The 22,634-nt window shown below is 40.8% G+C and overlaps 2 protein-coding genes and 2 non-coding genes across 8 annotated transcripts in view; 3 read left to right on the top strand and 1 right to left on the bottom strand.

Moving 5' to 3' along the window:
* Positions 1–15,142, bottom strand: dennd3a (DENN/MADD domain containing 3a). Of its 4 annotated transcripts, none has more exons than XM_028420304.1 (30): positions 14,922–15,142; positions 12,455–12,568; positions 12,208–12,363; positions 11,962–12,097; positions 10,631–10,746; positions 10,419–10,549; positions 10,182–10,293; positions 9,979–10,098; positions 9,772–9,870; positions 9,571–9,690; positions 8,518–8,633; positions 8,267–8,422; positions 8,058–8,154; positions 7,857–7,960; positions 7,121–7,326; positions 6,889–7,048; positions 6,583–6,739; positions 6,152–6,374; positions 5,102–5,181; positions 4,770–4,949; positions 4,502–4,672; positions 3,965–4,094; positions 3,564–3,671; positions 2,479–2,576; positions 1,192–1,346; positions 1,004–1,070; positions 821–893; positions 617–735; positions 387–524; positions 1–232 (listed from the first exon to the last, which is right to left on the bottom strand). In XM_028420304.1, exons 2-30 carry the CDS (start codon positions 12,533–12,535, stop codon positions 38–40), a joined length of 3,804 nt encoding a protein of 1,267 aa, XP_028276105.1. In that variant the 5' UTR covers positions 12,536–12,568; positions 14,922–15,142; the 3' UTR covers positions 1–37. The 4 variants fall into 4 exon arrangements, with proteins under 4 accessions (XP_028276105.1, XP_028276098.1, XP_028276090.1 ...); XM_028420297.1 differs by having other exon boundaries at positions 12,455–12,551; XM_028420289.1 differs by having other exon boundaries at positions 12,455–12,540.
* A 433-nt stretch (positions 15,143–15,575) lies between these two features.
* On the top strand, positions 15,576–15,647 carry trnah-gug (transfer RNA histidin (anticodon GUG)). The gene has a single exon. It is a non-coding gene; the product is annotated as a tRNA-His (tRNA).
* A 249-nt stretch (positions 15,648–15,896) lies between these two features.
* trnah-gug (transfer RNA histidin (anticodon GUG)) lies at positions 15,897–15,968 on the top strand. Its single transcript has one exon. It is a non-coding gene; the product is annotated as a tRNA-His (tRNA).
* Positions 15,969–16,880: 912 nt separating this feature from the next.
* LOC114432494 (focal adhesion kinase 1-like) overlaps positions 16,881–22,634 on the top strand; it is a 40,065-nt gene continuing 34,311 nt past the window's right edge. For both annotated transcript variants that reach the window (XM_028400538.1, XM_028400537.1), the window contains exon 1: positions 16,881–17,048. The gene's annotated coding sequence lies outside the window, so the exon portion shown is untranslated. The remainder of the gene's footprint in view (positions 17,049–22,634) is intronic.

The following is a 22,634-nucleotide window of genomic DNA, read 5'->3' as shown; positions in this document are numbered from 1 at the left end:
AAGTTGTTTCAACAGAAAGAACTCAAACCTGGCCCGTCTATTCCACTTTCCAGATGGCGATCTTTCCATCATGTTTTCCAGCTCCACTAAGGACATACCGATCCTCAGCCGAGCAGAGGGCTGTCACCTTGTCGCTGTGACCATGAAGCTCCTTCAGGACCTGGTAGCGCTCTGTGTCCAGGATGTAAATCTTCCCTTTGGTTGAACTGCGGCCCACACCACCAACCCACACCTGTAGAGAAATAAGGGACACGTAATGTGGCTGTATTTCCTCTTAAATCACTTGTAATCCACTAGAAGAAGAACAAAGGTACTGTTAAAACACAATGTATATTTCATTTCACACTCATTAAAATGGTATGTGTGTTTGTGTACTGTATATTAACCTGATTTTTAACTTTAATCATGCAGTAACATCCGGTGCAGTCCTGTAAATCCATGCAGTGGAACGGCTTGGTAGTGTCTTTTATATGCCAAATACACACTTCTCCAGACTCTACACACACACTCCACAGCTCCTCCCTCTAAAACACACACACAAGGGGGGGAAAAGTCAAACTTTTATATAATCCGATCTACAAAAATGAACAAGTTAAACCATGCATGTGTGTGATACCTCAGGCAGGAGCAGTATGGAGCTGAATGTAGCTGTGGATCCTCGATGCTGTTCTGGCAAATTCATACGCTGTTTTAAGGAACCATTCCTCCACACGGCCATTATACTGTCTCTGGAGCCTAAAAAAAGAGTGTAAGGGTGTGTGTACTCTAATTTCCCTTTTTACTTTCATCTATTTTTATAACAGGCAAATGTGAAACTTACAGCACCAGAGAGTTCCATTACTGCTGTAAACAGACTGCAGACGATCGCACGAGAGTCGGAACTGTCTCTTCACCTAAAGGTAAACAAATTAAAGCTAAAATAACTACATAATAACATTTCTACCCTTTAAACAGTATAGCATATGTTTAGAAATCCAAAAAAATGTTGCGAGGTTAAACTGACCTGTAGTGTTGAAACATCCCACACCATAATGCTTCCCTCTGCACTGCAGGAGTACGCCACCTTTTGGCTAAAATGGTACAATGGGAAGACAATAATAAGATGCTTTGTAGATATCTCCTGTTAACAATTTATATACTATTGATTTATTAATTAGATTAAATGAATAACACAAAAAGAAAGAATGAAACCTGTATTTATCCGTTTCCAGTGCCAGCCCAGTGACCTCTGCCCTGTGTTCGGTCAGCTGTCTGTTACACACCATCGCCACCATGCTGATGATGTAGATGACAGAGTCCTCAGAGCCCATCCACAACTGATCCTTGTCAGCTTCTAGCATGCAGTTCTGAACACAGATCAGGAGTCATGTGAAAACATTTTTTTTTGATAATCAACAAGCTAAACGTTTGCTTGTTTTAGCTGAAGTATGGAGCAATGTTTCTTCATGTTATGTGAAAATAAACCAGTTGTTAATTAGGTAATTCTTAAGGTTAAGTGCAATAAATTCTCTTTATCACCATTAAGAAAGTTTGGTATATCATTTATAAAAGGTTTGCTAGTAGGTAAGGCAGGTTATGCATGAGATTAAAGTATACAGAATATTTTATAGGAGTGTACTTCTTGTTCAATGCCTAAATTCTCCACTAGGTGGCATAGACTACACACACAATCCAACAAACACACCTCTAATAACATTTTCCTTTTACAGATTCAACCCCAACCAACACAAAACAATTTGTAAAACTGTTGTCAATAAAGGTTTATGCCACAATTTGAACAGAGTAACATCAGAGGAATTTTCTGTGTGCTGCTGCAAGCTAACAGCAGCATGGTCAAAATGTTTAATACATGACTTGGCTGTCAACTGTGTGCAAATATTGTGGTTGGGACAAGAAAACACACATTATCTCTCTCCCTCCCTCTCTCTCACACATACAGATTGGTTAACATACTTCATGTGACTGTGACCTGAATGCCTGAAGCAGAGGTCGGTGATTAGCACCACTCTAAGACGAGCCTTAAAACTTCACACATCCGTGACCTTTTCTACCAAGATCGTTCTCCTTTCAACTCTCTACATTTTGTTGTGAAAGTTTGCAGAGAAACTGTTTTGGTCTGAAAAGGAATGAAAACGATCAGAAACAGGGAGTATACTACCTAAAACATGTGGTTGCAAGTCTTGAGATAATGCTGGCAATGTTTGAAGTGCAAAAAATAAACCTGTGGAAAACTGTTTTATCTGTATCTGATGTCAGTGGCATGCATGTTCTGTTTATCTGCTGATCTGTTGAGGGATGTAACGCAAACATCTGCTCAACCATTTGTATTGGATGATAAACATAAAAGAGTAATGCTACAAATATAAGGGGTTGAGTTACCTTGGATTTTACTTAGAGATTATTTTTGTCCATAAAAAAAAGCTGTTGGACCCTGGTCACATACTTTGCGTGTGCTTGAATATACATTGTTTTTCTCACCAGTCTTGCATTCCCAACTTGACAAGTGTGTGTGAGTGACCAGCTGGAGGCATCAAACACCATCACCTTCCCCTTGCTCACAGACACCCACAATTGACCTGAAACACACACACACGTCATTTCTCAATACCTTATAACCATGTGACCAACAGCTGCCTGTGTTTACTCTTCTGTAATTTTACAGGCAGTCAGAAAAAAATCCATGGCTTGTACCACAGTTTCCCCAGAGTGAAAACCCAGTAGTGTGTATGCAAACAGTAGTGTTCAAACTGACTCCACCCAGGCTTCATCTAACGGTTGTGCTTTCCTTCAGCGTATACACCGCTATTTAAAAACACACATCCTGTATTTCATCTGAGAAGCAGAGGAGGACGTTGGTGTGTGTTAGATTAAAAAAAAAACGACAGAAATGCAGAAAGAGAAGGGAGTGGTGAGGACGGGTAGAAGGGAGGGAGAGTGAAATGGCCCTATGCCAGGAACTCAATTCAGTGACCTATATTCAAACCAGAGACAGAGCCAGAGTCAGAGAGGGGCGTACAGGGAGGTTCTGAATAGCTAGGTTTGTTCTTTTCACCAACAGAACTCCCAAAGAGCAGACTGCTGCTGCAGAAGAGCTGAGCTGTTCGTATTTGTGTGGATCACTGAGTATGAGTGTGTTAGACGTGGGGGTCAGTTTGCTACCAGCTGGGTATCTAAGTGGTCCCAGATGGTTGTCCACTAAAGGCCAAGGCTTTGTAGTTCTTTTTAAGCTTCCTGCCACGTAATGCGCCAGTCTGTCTGCCCAGCCTAATAAAACCCAAAGACTGTACACAAAGCAAAACAACAGTAAACAACTGTGTTTTGAAGTCACAAGTAGTGAGTGAAATTTCCAAGACAGATAGTCAGTTCAGCCACTACAATCGTACATGACAACATCAATGTATCTTGGATGTTTTTTCTCTCAAAATATACTATTTTTACTATTATTTGGTGCCTTTGTTATGTGGTTCAAGTCTTCCATATTTGCTTAAATACACAAAATGTGCAGGAGATGGTGCCTGGATTTATGGTGCATTTACAAACAGTGTGTACATTTGTAAGATTACCTGGTGTGTACAGAAGTACATCAACAGCCTGAGGTGCAGCAAGTTCCAGTGAAGGGTTAATTTTGTGCTTGAGAGTCTCTGCAGTTGTCTTGGGAACCATCATCGGGACTAGAGACATGCAAAAGAGATGACAGGAAAGTAACCTTTTTGGGCATTGAATTCTAAAATAAACAGAGAAAAACCCCCAAACAACAATACAAATCTCTGCATGCTCTATGAGTCATAAAGGGTGGGTCGGCTCATAAAGTCTCCAAATCATCTGTTTCTCTAATATGAAAATAAGAGACTCCACAGTCAGAAAAGTTTTAGTGTGAGTCAGAAAAGGCAGTATTATCTACCACTTAGAACCAAGGCAAAGTGAATGATGTCACACATAAATAACATGAAAATCATTCGTCTACCTTCCATCTTGATGCGGTCAGAGTGAGCCAGTTTCGAGGCAGCGTAGATGGCCTTGCTGCTCTGAAGGCTGCCCACAACAGCATCCATTAACAAAGCATTGGTCAGGGCCTGTTGCATGTACTGAGGGTCCTGTAGAGAAAGCTTGTACTGTATTTTAAAAATATCATAAATATCTAACCTGAACTTGAGCTTACTCAATACTCATAATATCTGACTGACTTTATAAAATGGCAAAAAGAAGAAGTGAGAAATACAATTTTATATTGATAAAAGAGAGCAAGAGAGGTGAGAGACAGAAACAGAAACCCACTGTCTTTGTTTTGTATATTTAAGCTCATGTCCGCCTGGAATTTCAACCACACCCACCAAAGTCACAGAAGTTCTCAAAGGTCAGAACACAAAAACACACACAGCAGCCTCTAATTGGATTAAAAACACATTCTAAGTAAAAGAGGCACATGATAACTCGCCAAATGAGCGTTTGGTTTTATATCTTTAAGTTATTAATACAAACATTCACACAATCCCAGCCTTACCTTGTGTTGGTCAGCTATTGTCCGGCCTGCCCACATTTCTTTGACCATAAGGTTCCAAAGTTCAGTCTCTGTTTTTAAATTGGCCTCAAATGACTCCTTCCTTCCCCGAACACGAATCTTCAGGCTGGGGATGCGCAGGAGCAGGAAGGGAGCTGAGGACACTTTCACCTCCTAGAGGGAAAGACATGAAGATCACGACCACTACTGGGGACTGATCATTTTATGTTCTAGTAAGACAACCACTCTGCTCTTGTTTTTGTTAGCTCACCTCTATATCTCTGTATTGTGCCACCTCCACGTATCCTGGACGTCCATCAGTTAGCAGGAAGAGCCGTCGCTGGGTCATGGCAATCTTCCCCACACCGCGACTTGTTTTGACCGAGGAGGACAGCTTGAAGACACACTCGCTGGCCTCAATGTGCTCCAACACAGATGCTGGCAGACACACCTGGATTCATAAGAAAAATAATCACTGCAGAACAGAGCAGCAGCAAATCATTTATTATACAAACTGAATCAAGGAAACTGTCCTGATCCAACATGTGTAAATAGGTAGCTGATCATTTTGGCCCACATTTCTCTTCCATGTGCAGTACAGACCTCTTGTGCCTCTGCCTCAGTCTCCTTCCAGATGGTGTAAAACACTCTGAACAACTCCGGCCCAACCTGCTTTTGATGACCTGCAACAAATCCACAAATTATTTCAGGAAAAGTTGTGGATATCCTGTATTACTGTAGTGTCAGCATGTGGAGTTGCATGACTTGAGAATTCAAAACTTGTATTGTATTCTTGACTGAGCATTCTTTTCGAACGGCTTTGCCTCACATTCTTAGATGTCAGATAGCTGACTTTGTAGCCAAATCCTTTCTCTCTTTTCAAGCAGCATGCAGGTAGAGTGAGCAGATGGAGGATTTACTATATTACAACAATGACTGCATACAGTGGCTGTGTGTGTCCACACCAGCACAACATCCCATAAATACACAACCATCCAGCCACTGAGAAGCAGTGGCAAAGTCACAATTAGAATTTAAAGAAAAGGGCCCTTCTCTTTAATATTAAAAATTAAGCTTTAGTTAGTTTTATTCTAGACACTTATCAGTAGGTTAGTAACTGTCTGACCCATGCCACTTTAAAATGGCCCTCCATCAATATCTTGCCAATATTTTGTAAAACCAGGAAATGGTTATCAGAATAACTTAGCAAGATCAACATTCTCTATCTCCACAGCACATCAGAAATTTAAAGGAAAACTTGACGTTCGCATGTTATAACATCCCTTAGGATGTAAGGGTTTTTTCCCAACAACACAACAAGTCAAAGGGCAGCGATTGTTCAGTGATGCCCACAAAGCTGTTTGGCACAATCTTCAAGAAGGAGTAAGGTAATGATTAAACAAGGTAATAAATGTTTGACTGGTTGAAGAGAAGAGAAGGGGAAAAGCAGAAACATTTGTGACTGTGTGTGTGTTCTAAGGTGAATCCAACAACTGCAACACAAGGCAGCCTTCACAAGCTGCTCTCACAACGTTTGTGTTTTTACATTTATTGGATCATAGAATTACATTAAATAATATCTGCATTATAATAATGCATAGAGGTTCTCTGTCTCCAAATATATAATACAACACATTTATGTACAATACTTACCTACAGTTAGAGCATCAAAGAGTCTATGAATGGTCCCTTGGTCTTTTACAATGCCAGACTCCTGGACGCATTTTACAAAATCCTCCAGCTGCATGTATGTTTTCGGCAGCTGGAAACGCTTTACACTACCCTCCTCATGTCCGTTGCCGTGGCAGGCCCGTTCCCGCTCCTGGTCCCGCTTCAGCCGGCTGATGAGACGTTTGAGCTCCGGCCGTCTGTCTGCCTGTTAATTATCAACACTTATTGGTGCAGCACTGGTAAAAACAATCAATTATAAGCAGCATCGTCAGCTTTGTATCTCGCTACTGTAAAATGAGATACTGACAATTGTACTTCTTTGTCAGATGATATTCAAGGTGCTGTGCAGATCTTTGCCAGCCCAGAAAGAGGGAGAGTAAAGCAGTGTCCCATTCATGATAACCTAAACTGACCTGTAACCGTTCACTGTCTGGAAGGGAGTCAACTAAGGACTTGACCATCTGAGAAGGGAAGATTTCTGCATCAGTCTTGTAAAGACTCTGGAAGTCCTCTAAAGCATCAAGACGCCTGTTGGACACTGTGTTTACCAAACCACGCAGGTAATGGTACCTGGACAGAGAGACAGATGAAAGGTCCAGTTTACCATCTGATGTAATGCAACTGCCCAATAAATGAAATCAAAACAAACTTAAAACACTTACATGAAATACATGAAACATATTTCTTTGAAGACATTTTTTCTATTTTAATAATAATACCTGGCCAGCAAAGCAGATTCTTCAGGTGGCATCGCATTAATAGCCTTTCCTAGTAGAGCAACCATGTCTGCGTAATAGTTCTGGACATAGTGATAGGCCAGTGGAGGGGGGAAGTCTGGGAGACGGAAAACCTTCACTGGTTTCTGAAGATACTTCAACCCTGTAAGGAGACTAAAATTAGAAATTGATTGGCACTTCATTAAATTACTTCCCTTTATTAACTGGTACTCACCAATATCAGGAGTCATTTTCCTAAGGGAGTTTGGTCTGTTGGAGCTGATACCACTCATGCTCTCATTGACAGGCTGCTCAAGATTTGGTAGACTGGCTCCGAGTCTCTTACTCAGTCTGTTGTGTGGACTGGTGCAGCTGTTGTAACCCGTCCTGGTCAGTTCAGACATCGGAGGACGCCGGGGCGACTCTGTCATGGCACGATTCCTGTAAAGAAAAAGAGAGCACAGGTAAATTGGGTTAAAATAGTTAAACTTTAGTCCTAGGCAATTCATATTGTGACATACAGACAATACAATGTTACATAGTGACTTTATGTTATCTGACAGACTAAAACTATTATGATATACATATCCTCTAGGGGGCAAAGTTCTTTGAAGGAATATTCATAGATTCTGTCAGTGGTGATTTCCCCTGCTCTTACCTAACAGGTAAAACCGCTCTGTAGTGTCCCTTGAATCACTGGCTAATAAAATATCCATTATTGTGTAAGAAGAGGAAGGACAGGAAAACGATCATCACCATTATTCTCCTGTTAATTTAATACGGCAATTCATGGTGAATAATGAAGAACTATTTAAGAACCTACTGCCAACAGCTAAAATGTTTTTGTGTTTCAATTAGTTATCACTAAATGAAAATATACTTGATAGAAACTCCTATTATTTTACCATTGTGCACTTCTTTTCACCTGGTTACCTGTGTCCCTCAGTTATGACATCATGCCAGCATTTTACCTGTATGCATGGTTACGCGTGTTCTGCTCCATGCGACTGAAGGCATCCAGTTTCCTGTTCAGCCTGTCTCGCAAGAATGAGTGGAAGATATGAGTTTCTAAGACCTGGTAATAACAACAAGACACACACAGCAGAGAGTCAGAGATTGTGTGTGTGTGTTTACATTTCTGCACCTTTGTTTGCAAATTTTTGTGAGTGTACCTTCTTGTAAAATGATTGGTCTGCTGGCTCCCTTGTCCTCAGAAACTCCTCACTGTTAAAAACTCTGTGTTCATGGTTTAGAAAGTCCTGGACTCCTCTGACAAAATGACACAAAAATGGACTGAAGTACAAAAATAGCAAGCAGACAAGAACTTTGGTCTGTTTATGCATCACACGGCTCCCTGTAGTGAGCATTTGTTGAGCCCTACCTGAAAATGTTGACCACTAGTTCCAGAGCAATATTCTGTATCTGTTTGTTAAGGTGTCTCTGCCAGTCTCTGCGCTGGGATCGCAGGGCATTGACATCGGTGGCAGCCCCGAGGTGGCACAGCTCCAAGTCATAGTGAAACTGCAGACACTCAGCCCTGGACACACACACACAGGTATATAGGAACCAAATGCACTTTATTTGAAAGTCTATTCCACACTACTTTTACAGTGTTGTGTGTGTGTATCTAACCTTGAAATAAAGCTCTCAGCTGCAGCCAAAGGGATGGCAGGTAGCTCTATTGTTTCAGACCATGATGACTGAATGATCCCTTCATCAACATTCACAAGGATTAGGTCCTCTGTCTCCTATACAAATGGAGAACCAAGGTCAGAGGATTACTTGTAGAATATTGCATAGCCAAAGAACTGCTCTCCTGACAGATGTCAGAACCAGCTGTTATCTTTAACATCAGCTGAGCTGGAGAGAATAGTGACAGAACAAAAGGCATTACCCTGCTTCAACAATCTCTAGACATGCAAGTCAGAGCAGGGAAGAGTCTCAGGCTAAATACGTGCAAGTCCCTGCTGAGAATAATTTGCTCCAGAAGACACTGGAGGAACTCAAAGCTTCTTCAGTAAAGGAGTGGAACATGGGATGTGGGATATTATTATTAGTTTCATTTTCATCCGATACAATTTGGAAGCTGTTTACATACAGTTTTCCTGCAAATTCTTTACACAAAGCAAGAAAATGTTGCCCTGTACTTGCTGCAGTGCTGCAGCCTAGATATCTGTGAAGTTTAAATATTACTTATCTGACTTACTTAGTATCAGCAGGATATAAGAAAATATGAACATTGTTTTAAAATCAATCACAGCTTATGTACATTAATAATTTGTCTTTATGTCAGACACATGCCACTAAGTTTTTCTCGACATGGGGAGGTGTGCATGTGTTTGCAATGTTTAAGCCTGTATTGCAGAATATGTCACTACACTATTAATACAATGGGTACAATTCATTACTATGCAGCCTAACAGAGGAGGTCTTAATGTGACAAACAAGCAGCTACTGTAAAAATATGTGAACTCAGCTTTTGTAAGACGCTGAGTAAAGATGAATACAACAGAAAATGAATGGCCCCTGTGTCCTTGCTGTATGTGATGTCACTCAACTGAAATCACACTCTGCACATTAGAACTTGTAGTATATATGATGTAGATGTCACAGAAGAGCCATGCTCCCTTCTAGTAACTCCACTGGTTCTGACTATTAGAGCTCTAACTGTACTGGTATACTCACTGCAGCAACCTCTTCAAAATGACTGATGTGACAGCCCATCAGGAAGGCGGTCGGAGCCATGAGGAAGTCCAACATTCCTCTTGCCAAAACAGGAACATAAGGATGTTGCCAGGACAGAGGCTGAAAAATTAAAACAAGACAGATTAAGAAAGGCACAAGCATTTTTTCAAAAATATTGCACTACTGCTTCCCCACACCGACCTGCAGGAACAACAGCAGACTCTCTGCAACCAGAGTTAGTCTGGCCCAATCAGATGAAAAGAAGACCAGCCTCTGTTCTTGGAGTAGGCCGGACAACACCTGGAGTAGAGAAAGACACTTTCATTTTATAGTCTATACACTGTATATATTTACTATTTTGAGTTCATCTTGTTTTTATAATCTAAATACAACTCTACTGTCTATTACCTGGAGCAGTGTTGTATGTGTGAAGCAAAGGAAAGGTAGATGTAGGTCGATGTCAATAACTGGGCTGTCCTGATCCTCCCTTGACGGAAGAACCACTTGGAGAGGACGAAGACTAAAGGACTAAGATACAGAAACACATTTTACTGTAAGAATCAAAGAGGGGAAACATGGTGGAGACATTTGATTAAGGAGTGCTTTCTGACCACATGCAGCTGTCCAGGAGGCGGTAAAGGCACCAGGGACAGCTTGGCTGAAAACTCTTTGATCGTCTCCTCAACATCAGCCTGTCTCGCAGGCCGCAACTGGACCAACAGGCTGAGAGTTTGAAGGTGGGATGGCAAGAGGGACGTATGAAGAAGGGGTTAAATTTGATTACACTGTGTGGATCACAATCAACATCATGGGTTATCAGTGAGCTGTATTTCATACAGAAGTATTACCATGACAAGCAGTCTCTCAGGGCATTGTAGTAGGGAAATTTAGAGATGATACACACAGCAAAGGGTGCATAGAGACGAGACTTGGTGGAATTCCACCGGTGGCCATTCTGGACAGAGCCTACATGAGAAGGCTGATGGAGCAGAGAGCCAATGAGAAACAACGATCTTGATTTATTAGTGTCAACATGTGTTTTCTGTTTGTGTGTTTGTACCTGTACAGCCCTGTAGTACTGCACAACAACTCCGTGGGTTCGATTGCCAAACAGGTCAGTAAACACCAGGAAGTGATAGCTGTCTTCTTGCTGCTCACTGGCTAACTGAAGACCACCTAGATAAAGAAAACTTTCTATCAGCCTTAGACCCTTATTAATAAAGAGCTTAGGTGCTACTTTCATAACCTAGAGAAGACTGAAGCAAGGCGTCTGGACTTGTAGAGTTTTCTTGAAGACGTTTCGCTGCTCATCCAAGCAGCTTCATCAGTTCTAACTGTTTGGTGGGGAAACGTGGTTTATATGTGGTTACAGACCTCAGTGGGTGGGTCTGGGTAAAACTTAAAAACAATAGCACTAAATGTTTCCATAATTACCTGGCTAACTGGGCCAGGCGTGTCTAACGACTGGCTAACGACTATGAAACTGCCAGAGGGGCACTGGTTGACAGCCCTTTGTTCTTGCTGTGAGTATGTGCACCCAGGACAAATGGGTAAAGAACCTTTCAGACAGACAACTGAGCCAGCCGAAAAAAGAAGTGTTGGCCAAAGGACTCAACTTTGCCATCTCTCTAGAGCAGATTCCAGTGGTGGACCTCATCACAGCCACAGAGTCAGCCATCAAGAACAACAACCTGACAGACACAGAAGCTGAACAACTCCGCTTGAAGGTCACAGCCACACTCTCCACTGCTAAAGCACCGCCATCCAACCTCTCCATTGATTAAAGGAAGGCCCTGATCGCATTGTTGTCTTTGACAGGTAATTATGGAAACATTTAGTGCTATTGTTTTTAAGTTTTACCCAGACCCACCCACTGAGGTCTGTAACCACATATAAACCCCGTTTCCCCACCAAACAGTTAGAACTGATAAAGCTGCTTGGGTGAGCAGCGAAACGTCTTCAAGAAAACTCTACAAGTCCAGACGCCTTGCTTCAATTTTCTCTACGTATGATGACCTGGATGACTGAGAATCTTCATCAACATACTTTCATAACCAACTCTCCCATTTTACTTCACAAGAGCACTCACAAGTTGTTAACATGGAAATCCTTGTTGTCTCTACCATCCAAATCATGTGTTGCAGCTTAAGAGCAACAACACAGAAGTGTACAATATGCAAATTGTGTTTTTTAATGTCTCTAAAAAATAATAATCTTACTTCCTGTAAAACAGATCAAGTAAAAAAATCTAATCCAGTCAAGTTTTCTCTACATAGGGAAAGATGTAGCTAATCTTATATATCTGATCATACTACTACACTGTAGGCTTTGTGTGTTCTCCACTTCATAACACAGTGAAGTAAAATTTGTCACAGAGGAAACACACTTTACCAGGGAAACAGAGCTGTGGCAAAGCAATGAGATCCAGATCCTTTGGAACGCTGATGTCCTCTGTCGCTGATGCCACTTCAGCACGATTGGTTGCGTCTCCATTAGACAGTGTTTCTGCAGCCTGATCTCGCCTCTTCTGCAAAAACAGTAGAGACTAATGTCACAGTTTATTTCTTCACAGGTGGTACAATACATCTAGCTAAACATTTTCCCAGAAACTAAATTTAGTTTTAAAATGAAAAATACCTTCTTGATGAAGCTCCTCCTTCTCTGGACGCGGCTGAAAGCTGGGCCAATCACTTGACTGGAGTTGGTCTCTTTGGAGACAAAGGGTGGGGCATGGACATGTAGTAGCTCAGCTTCCAGCACAGGGAGCTCAAATGACTTGCTCTGCTGATGAGGCTGCAAAAATGTTTAGAAACATGACTGTACTCACAGGGTTAAACATTAAAAGACCACGTTACTCTGACTTTCTTTCTGTGCTGGTATGTACCTGACATACGTCTCGAAGTTTATCACTGGGGGCTCCGACCACCACACATGCCTCCAGCAATCCAGATGGGAGTTCAGCCATTACACCTAAGCACAAGAAGCACACACAGTGTGCCTTTACATGACACAATATACTGGTATTTATTGATTATATTTTGTGTTACATCTCAAAACTACACATTTTGTGTTTTAAAGAGTTAAAATTCTTGCTGTGCTGACAAATAACCGCAGCTAATAACTGACGAAGAAGAAGGCAATATCACAATGGTTCAATGACCTCCTATGACTAATGAAAGATTCCCAGACCAAACATCCTTCTTATCCAAATTTGAGAGTTCAGTAAATGATGAAACTACAGCTTGAGTAATCAAATATGTAAATTTAACATGCACAGACCGATTCCCCACAATTTCCTCCAGGTGCATGCAGTCACACGTAGACACTGCTTTGTACGCATGCAGACACATTCAGACAAGTGAATCACACACACAGATGTTAGGGTTTGGTCACTGGTGTGCTAAACCAAGTTTTATCATCAGCGTGAAAACCACAAAGCACACCAAGTTACATTTTTACTGCCCCCCCCCTTCCTTTGACATACTGCCACAGGCCTCTGCATTGATCCAACTGATAAAGTTCAAATAAATTGTTCTCTAGACCGAGGTTTGGAAGAATTATAGGCAGCCTAAACAGGTATTAGAAAGTTTGAAAAATAACAATTCCATTGATTTTAATTGGATGAACTGCAGGGTACATGCTGTTCAGATACTATATTTAAGGCTTTATTAAGCGACCTATCTCCCTTAAACTCAAATGCACATCCTTCTGTCTATTGGTATGAGTCGGGCAGATCTAAGAATAAACATCTGACTTGCATTAGTTACTGCTACAGGTTGAACCCAGTGCACTGCATGCTATTAAAAGGCCCTTCTTTTTTAGCAGCTCTTTCTGTGTAAAGGCTTTTCCCTTTCTCGTCTCATATCACCTCCACCTTTCTTTTCCTTCCTATTTCACATTTCTTGATTAGTATCTCTATCTGTTTGTTTCTTTTCCTCCTCTACACACTTTAGGCCATTCTAGCCTCTGACTAACTACCCTGCTGTGTCATGGAAAGACTTACGTCATTTATTCCAAAAAAACCTTTACATTAGTAACACTTGTGTTGGTGGAAGTGTGTTTATATGTCCAGCATTAAATCATCTTAAATGACACATTTAAACTGCCGGGACAGTTTCTTGCACATTCATTTAAATATTTTAACAAAGAAAATCCATCATGTTTTGAGTGATTCACCGAATAAAATTTCCCACAGCATTTAGTAAGATTTTAGTAGAAAAGCAGCACTAAATGGAAACATTGTACCATCAATACACCTAACAACATTATAATTAAGACTAGGGTGTGTAGCTTTGAGGAGGTAATTTCATGCTGTGAGAGGCAAAAATCCAGGCCCATTAACAAACAAGTTTGGCTTCATACTGTATCTGATGAAGAAGAAGCTCCTCTGATGCAGCCGACAGCAATTTCAACATGCATTTGACACGTATTTAAAATAACGAAAACACATTATGTAAGATTACTTCCAGAATGGAACTTAAGTACCGGTAAGTACTTTCAGGAAAACGTACTGAGTGATTCTAGTTGGGATGTGATTTCAGTGCTGCAGGACAGGCCTGGTGTGTTGTGCACAGACTTTCACCATGCTTTCCATGCATAAAAGTCAGAGTCAAAGACTCTCCATCGTTTTTGTGCAAGTTCTCTTCTTCACAAATAAGGATTTTCTTTGCCCGAATCAACATGGCAATACAAAAAACCCTGCAGCCGATATAGATTTATAGTTTTATCTTAAATAGCTCTACCTTTACACCCCAGCAAAAAAGCAAACTCATGCAAGGAGTGTTTATTGAGTTGTTTGGGGACACAGGAAGGGGATAAACTCCTAAAACTGGTGAGATGCCTCTTTAATGAGCACCGGACACTGTTTACAAGGTGCTGCCTGGCCTGGGAGAGTTACAAAAAAACAAAACACACACACACACCTGTAGCAGTAAACACAATAAAGCAGTAGTAGCCAGGAGTAGTCTCTGCCTTCTATACTTAGCAACACTGTGCTAGAAAGACTGCATTCCATATAAATTCCTATACAACTTGACATGTAGACTACTTTTATCACTTTAGGCGTTTAGGTTATAAAACACAACAAATGAGCACCAAATGTATAAAGACGTTGTTACAGTTATCAAAAACAGTCCAAACGAATCAGAGCAGTGCAAAAGTGCTAATTTTCACGACATTATAAAGCGTTTGACCACATTGAGTTGTTTTTACTTAATGCAAATTCAATGTGTGTAAAAAAAAGACTTTCAAAGCAAAGCAAATCAACAGATTTAAACTGCAAACATTCAGATCATTAGAAATTAGATGTTCAAAAACTTTTGGCACTGGAGTGATAAAATTCAAAGACTGACCTTAAGTTACTCGTTCATTTCCACCGCTGACGGTTAAGAAGAGAGGTTAGCAAGTCCCGCTAACACAGCTTCAGCTCACGATTATAAAAAAGACGTTAAAAACTCAAAATCAACAGATGCGACTTCAACACTTGCGGCCAGCTTTTACAGTAGCCTACGCTGTGATTCAGAGGTTACTGACATACACACACACACACACACACGAGTTTACCGCTGGACTGTCAAACTTGTATTGTTTGACTTCCTGTAGTCAGTTTTCAGAATAAAAGCTTTTTCATTCACAGGTCAGATTGAATTGTGTTGAGCGCTTCAGTGGCGCCATCTCCTGTATGTGTTGGTGTACTGCACCCACTATGAGTTTAATTTGAATTACGGCATATTACAATCAGACAAAATAACTAGTCATGGCAATTTTGACCTGCTCTTTTTATATAACTTTTTTTATGATTATTTATGATGGTTGGTATATTATGATAATGTGGGCGGATACTTTGATAATAATGAGCTAAGCATACAAACCTGAAACACGCGATATGCGCGTATACATTTTAATGAGTTTATGCAGTTTATGAATTACTCTGAAACTGAGCCTCTTGCAGATTGTTCCACAGATGTATTCAGACAGGATGGGTTCGGCAGACGGACAGGTAGCCGGCCGTGATCGTATAGTGGTTAGTACTCTGCGTTGTGGCCGCAGCAACCCCGGTTCGAATCCGGGTCACGGTAGCTTTTATATTGCACCAAATGTTGCACCGTAATATTCATAAGTCAGTCATTTAAGTAAGTTTGATAATTTACTGGTGAAACCGATACGAAGGGGCGCATAACCATCAATACACAGTCAAAGATTAAAACACTGAGACCAGCCCTGCTGTTAGAAGTTGAATTTCACTTTAGAATATATGAAGGCCTTTGTCTAGATGGTGCCGTGATTTGGTGCTAAGAGCGGCTGCATATCATAGAGAGGAGTGGCGAGCCGTGATCGTATAGTGGTTAGTACTCTGCGTTGTGGCCGCAGCAACCCCGGTTCGAATCCGGGTCACGGCAGTCTCCTCCAATGATGTATATTTTCACACTTGAGTGACCATCGGTATAGAGACAATCCTTATATATAGCATAGACACTAAGCAGTATAAGAACTCAGACTGATTGTATCATCAGCAATCTAGATAAAAAAACACTAAATCAGACATATATCTATAAACAGCATAATTTTAATCACTTTGTATAATTGCATCAACTGTTTATAACTCCTGTTCAGTCTGTTATGTATGTAGCCCAGATGCAGCCATACAAATTATACTGAAGTGGCCACTAGGTGTCGTCTTGACACCGCGTCTGTGCTTTTCCATTTTCTGCAACTTTATTCACGCACTGACGATTGGAGATGTAAGTTCATATAAAAGTAGCCTAATACCTACAAATAAATGATAACATGTTTAAGACTTTACTTAAGTGACAGTAGCCTATGGAGTCAATTATTAACATAACATAATAACATTATAAACATAACATAATGTAAACTGCATCTCAGCCAGCTATAATATCTGAATACTGTCAGCATGTCAGTGCATCAGCAAAAATAATCCTATAGTAACATGGAAGTAGTACTTACAAAGCTGATACTTGTGTAAATAACACTAACAGTTTGCTAATAATATTTACATACTTCTGCATGTAAGGTCTAATCTTACTTCTTCAACCCCATAAATTGGTTTAATTACTATAAGATGAACAGAACAACGCTGCTACTTCACACACTACTGTAGTGTCGTAACAATTATAGTATGTATGTACACATCCATTCATTCAAGGGCTGCTTCTCTGTGCCTGAGGCCAGGCTTTTCCTCCCTCCCTCTCTCTCTCTCTCGCTCGCTCGCTCGCGCTGCAGCAGCCATATTGGAATGCTGGATGTGGAGAGAGAGGGGGGGGGGGGGGGGCAGGAACAGGCGACGAGAGGGAGAGAGAGAGAAGGGGGGAGATAGGCAGGAGCGAGAAGAGAGAAAATACTCTGTTACTACTCCCACTTCTACAAGTGAATTATCGGATTATTTAACGACTGCTAACCGCCTCTCCCGCCGGTAAAGTCATCACAAACCTCTCGGACGTCACCTGGAACAAGTCGACGTGAGTGATGTTGTGTTTTTGGGATTATTTCAACAGCTAAAAGAAATTATGGGATGCAGTTCGTTCGTCCTGGCTGTTGCAGCCATTAGTAGCAGTTTCCTCTCTCAAATATTTGGACACATTAACTCCGAATTCATTGAAAAATACAGGATAAGTTAGAATACCTTCGCAGCACCATAACTAGGAACGTAGTTTTCCTTTAAGTAACTTGGAATAGTTGAAAAGAATCTGACCTACTGCCACAAAACTCGTCGCCAGAGTCACATGGAGTGCATGGGGACTAACGTTAGTTTACGGTAAATAAGTGCACCGGATTAACCTACATTTAGCCGTAAAGTCTGCACCAAGTGTTTAGTTTGTTCCCTCTCACGGATTCATGGCTGATCGGTTACCTTGAAACTGAACTTACTGAACTCTTACTTTCTACCTTTAAGGAAGCAGTGCACTTCCTCTCTCAAATTTGATTTGAAGACACTCATAAATCGATGTAATCGGCCCAGGTATTTATGATTATTGGCCACATGACTCATCAGATGAGTAAATTGATGTGTCTGCCCTCTCTCATTTTCCTGTTAAATTAATACAGTCGATCAGAGAATAAACATCCTACAAACTTTAATTAAGACAAGTCAGAGTAGTCATCAAGTAGTCTATTTATTGATTGGTCCCCAGACCAACTGTTTATTTGTTTTACTCTTTTCAGGTGTCAAATATTTGCATTTGCTGGTTTTTCATCCATACTGATAAAAGTCTTTTAGCAATTTTGACTATGGATTGTTCCATAGGGCAGCCTAACATTGACAGTGTAGTTTCATATTCTTTGCATGTTGGAGCATCTTAAAGCCTTTAAATTAAATACTAAAACACTTATATTAATAGGTCAGCAGCAGTCGGTAGCAGCCTCTTACTCATGTACATGTGCAAACTTCATATGTGTGCAAGCAATCGATCAAGCTATGACAGTAGTGAGCAAGCAAGATGAGGTCAGCCAGCTCTCTGTTGATTACGCAGCCATTGGCTGCTTTGTAACATTACAAGGTAAAATCACCTGCAAATGACAAACATGCTAATTAACTATAATATATACGTGTGTATATTCTTCATTTTTTCTTCTGTTTAAAAACTGCTCACCAAGATCATTGGTGCAGTAACAGTTTGCTTTAATCTTGTATTGCAGATAACATTTTAGTAGGTATATTTCTATTAGTGTACAACATAATTTTCAAATAAAATCATAGGAAGCAGGGTGATCTGTTTTGCATTTTTGCCAAGCATGAAAGAGCTATGCTTCTGAGTTGTCTCTACTTCATATTCCAGATGCAAGAAAATGCTAATGAATTGCAGTACCCTGAGGCCACTGAGGCTTCAGACCTACAGCATTCTAATAGGGGTGCAGTCCTGCACATTACATTTTCAATCGAAGTGGTGGTTTGTATACTAATGTTATCCAGGACTGTGAATTATCATAGAATATATTTTGGTTTGCCTTCATGTTTCAGTGCTCAATATTATATTGGTTACTGTCAAGCACTATTAGGTGGCTGACAATAAATTCCTGTCATGTGAAGAACCTCTTTCCAGATCAAACAAAAGGTTTTGACAGGAAGACGTCCTGCTTCCTACACTACAAGTCACAGTGTTAATGCTTTGTTTAATTAGTGGCTTGTCCAGAAATCATATCTCCAAATGCTGTCTGTTGTATTTTCGCCTATTAATTTAGATATAAGTGCGTTCCAACTTATATATAAGAGCTTTATGATAGTGTTCTGAATCAGCAATAATCTCCAGCTGCACTTGCTAAGCTGCCTTATCATGACTGTGTGCTGCACCACATGAAAAGTGATCTTTCGCTGCAACAGCAATCACTTTTAGTGGTTATTTTGCCTGTTTATACAACTGATGACACACAATCAGGTTAGATAGGGGGCCGGTTTGATTTGATATTCATCCCATTCATGACTCTCTGAAGCTAGTGGTGGTACAGCACAGCCGTTCTTTTTTTCAGACATACTGTACCTGATGATGGCTCTGGGGAATACCATTATATAGTACTCATGCTTTTAGTGTTTTCCAGTACTGAATAGTTGCTGTGATAGGGCTTTATGATAGATGTTAGCCACCTGGTAGAAACAAATCACACAGAGTTATTGCTACACCTTTCTGACTCAACTGTTCCTGTGGCTGGTCTACAGCAGGCTAATACAGGCGTGGCAGTGGTGTGTGTGTGTGTGCATGTGTGTGTAAATTGCAGAGCAGTGCAGGAGGCCTGTATTTATAGAAGCACTTGACTACACTCAGAGATCTTACAGGAGCCGTCCACTACAGTGCAGAGAACAGTTTCTGTTTCTTTCCTGCAAGGGTGTGCTCACTTTTGGTCCATTTAGTTTTTCTGTTCTGTTCCGTTATCAACTCTGACCTGATTGTAACAAAGCCAGAAGTGTATTGTGTCAGTGTGTGGTATGACTCATTGACTCTAACCAGTGATAGTCATTACAGACACATACTGTGTGTGTAAAGGTATGTAGAGGTCCTGAATAAGAGTGTGTGTGTGTGTGTGTCATGAGGAGTTCATGATACCTAATGAAGTAATTTGTCTGGAAGGAAAAATGCAACTCTAAACATGTTTCTCTGCAGTTTCCCTAAGTTGTACCATTTTGTCTGGCATACACGGTGGCTGTATTTGTCCATTGTACCTACTGTGTAAATAACCACCTCTGGAGGTCTACACTGTTTTCTCACATCCTGCACAGATCTGGTTGTGCTATTTGCAAACTTACCGCAGGAAGGAAAAAAATCATGAATGAACAGTCTAGCTGAGCAACTAGTGTTCTTTGTTCAATTCCAAAAAAATTATTTGCATGTATGACTAACACTGTGTGTGGGTGTGCATGTGTGTGTGTATGTGTTTGTGTAAGTGCCGGTATATAAACTCAGCTTCCATCTTCTGTGGAATGTATTCCCTTGCATCCTGCACGTGAAGGAAAACGAGTGTGGGTGTGTTGAGCATTTTGCAGACAAGTGAACATCCATTTCCATTGCATCTAGATTGGCTGCAATCAGGAAGCAGACCCCACACCCCACACCCCTTCATGGACATACACACACTCGGAGCACTTATTGTACATCCTAAAACATGCTGTGTCCCTCAGGAGCTCAAAGGAAAACGCCTTCTTCCTCTCAGCAGCAGGACTACTCGGGCTTCTACTGGTGTTTATGTGTGTTGGTATGTGTGTCTTTTGTGTGTGCTTGTTTGTGTGTTGATGACTATGATTACCCAAGATAACTTGGATAAACAGTATCTCTGTTTTGTCAGTTTAAAATATCTTTGTGCTTTTTAAAAGTTGGATTAGCAATGCAGTCTTGTGGTTACATTTATATGTCTGCTAACCGAGGTTAAAGTATGCAGTAAGACAATAATGCCTGGCAGGACATGGATGAACACCTGCATTTGTAAAGATGTGTGACTGTTCTTTATATGTGTTGCCTCAGCAGGGAAGTGACTGTATGTACAAATTGTAACAGTTTTAGTTTACAAAGCTTCAGATACAAGTACAAGTACAACAACAAAAAAGTATGAGAGAAACATTGAGAGTAGTGTTGGCTGTAGTTCTTGGTGAGTGATCATTGGAGAGTAAGATTAATGGAAGAGCTGGCTGGCATTTAGCAAAGCAGAGACAACTGCTTCATTCATTCATTCAGTCGTTCATTAAACTACCAACAGTGGACAGTGTAATGTGATATAGAGTCTGTCAACTGTCAAACTTCTGGTGCATCCTTACTTCTATTTCATAACCTGAAACTACATACTCTGTGCCAGGTGGATCAACCAGATGCCGACTTACTGAATTTTGTTTCACCCTGATGGGGTGATAAAACATCATCATGTATTTAGTGTAAGAGAGCATGGTAGTAGGTTTCTGAAGTTGGGATAGTTTTGTTGAGTATTATGTGTGTGCGCACATGCACATTAGTAGCCATTGTGCAGTGTAATGTTCTTGCTACATGAACTTGCTACAATGGCAGGAAATGACATCATAGTTAATGACTTGTCCCTCTTGGGGCATGCACACAGAAGGACGGACACGCTCACACACACTTGCAGTGAGCTACCTTCGCTCATGCAGGTCACTGGTGCGCCAGTGATGAATGAAACTCAAGCAGTGATTCCCTGGTGTTAAGATGTGTCTGTGTGCACATAAGAAGCAGTGCACCTTCTTTAAATGTAGCAACATGACAGTGTTGATTCTCTTGTCCCATTGTTTCTCTTTCTCTAAGCAGGGACTGAACTGCAGTCAAGAAGAGAACAATTAAAACCACAGAGATTGTAAATGAGTTGCCCCTCTCCCTCTGTTTGTGTGTGTGCCATGTTTGAGGGGACAGTCAGCGTAATTACATTGCAGTGAGTCAGAGAGAGAGAGAAAGAAGTAATTGTTGGGCTTTGTCGTATAGACACAGGGAGAAAAGATGTGGGAGGTGGAGAAAGCTGGGTGGAGAAAAGACGAAGAACATTTTGTGTATGTGTGTTGTCTGCAGAATGTTTAATGAAAAGAACTCCTGGTAGGTTTCTCTTACGTCCTGCTGTGTGCCTGCATTTGTTAATGAATGGCCTGTTTTGTTGCTGATGAATAACTCGCTCTTCCAGCTTGTGGTATAAAGCAGTTGCACATTAGCAGAGGTATCCCATTTTAGCTAAGTCTACATATGCATATTAGACACTGATTATACTAATAAGATTGTGGTCACATAGCTTTAAACAATAACTTCATTGTATATATTACTATAGTAGTGTGCCCTTTTTCTTTCATCTCCAACCAGAAGGTAATATGGACAGTTACACATTTTTACAGATTTTCATTCTTTCAACGTATCTGTTGTACAGATTTGTCCTTTGCAGCAACAGACACTTTTCTTTCTCACATACATCTCAGAAGTACCAGAAGTATAGAATGTCTGGTTTCCAGGTCAACCTGCCCACAAAGAACCAACATTGCACAACTAAGGTATTTTATTAAGAGTGAAAAACAGTGAGAAACAATAAGACCAAAGCAGTCATCAGTGTCTGCTTGGCCAATTATATGACCTCATCTCTTTTTCTCGGTTCATGCACAGCCACAGACAAACACTCTCACAGAAACAAAAAAAAACACAGTCATAATAGATTGCAGCGAGAAACACACAGTGATCTGCGGTGGAACACCTGGACACAAGCCATAGCTATGATGTCACACCCACCCAGACTGGTGTGCAGAGGCAAATGTGGGTATAATGTCACAGTGTCTGTCTGTGTGTCAATGTATATGTGTCTGTCTGTGTGATTACTCACCAGCAGGCGCACTCGGTTAACAAAGGTTCACTGAAGAATTGTTTTGAGGCTGTCTGCATGTCTTCTCTCTGGAGAGAAGTTTTTGACAGTTTAAATATAATGTCTTAGTTGCAAATACTATAAGATGCATACATTTCAATGAGAGTTTATTCAATGTATGTTATGTTTTCTTCCAGCATCATCATAGAGAAATGCCAGGTAGAAAACAAGAGAAACTGTAAAGTTGTTTGATGGCTTTAGGGAGTGTAATAATTTGCTGTCCT

The sequence above is a fragment of the Parambassis ranga genome, chromosome 2 (assembly GCF_900634625.1).
Source record: "Parambassis ranga chromosome 2, fParRan2.1, whole genome shotgun sequence".
Taxonomy (NCBI): Eukaryota; Metazoa; Chordata; class Actinopteri; family Ambassidae; genus Parambassis; species Parambassis ranga.
This window is presented reverse-complemented; position numbering and strand designations above follow the sequence as displayed.

What these genes read in the sequence shown, in the direction of transcription:
- dennd3a (XM_028420304.1), bottom strand. Translation starts at nt 12,535, where the DNA reads ATGGCTGAACTCCCATCTGGATTGCTGGAGGCATGTGTGGTGGTCGGA. An exon ending in CTGAGAGACTGCTTGTCATG is followed by an intron (nt 10,294 to 10,418) that starts GTAATACTTCTG and finishes TCAAACTCTCAG; the next exon opens with CCTGTTGGTCCAGTTGCGGC. An exon ending in GAAAATGACTCCTGATATTG is followed by an intron (nt 7,049 to 7,120) that starts GTGAGTACCAGT and finishes GTCTCCTTACAG; the next exon opens with GGTTGAAGTATCTTCAGAAA.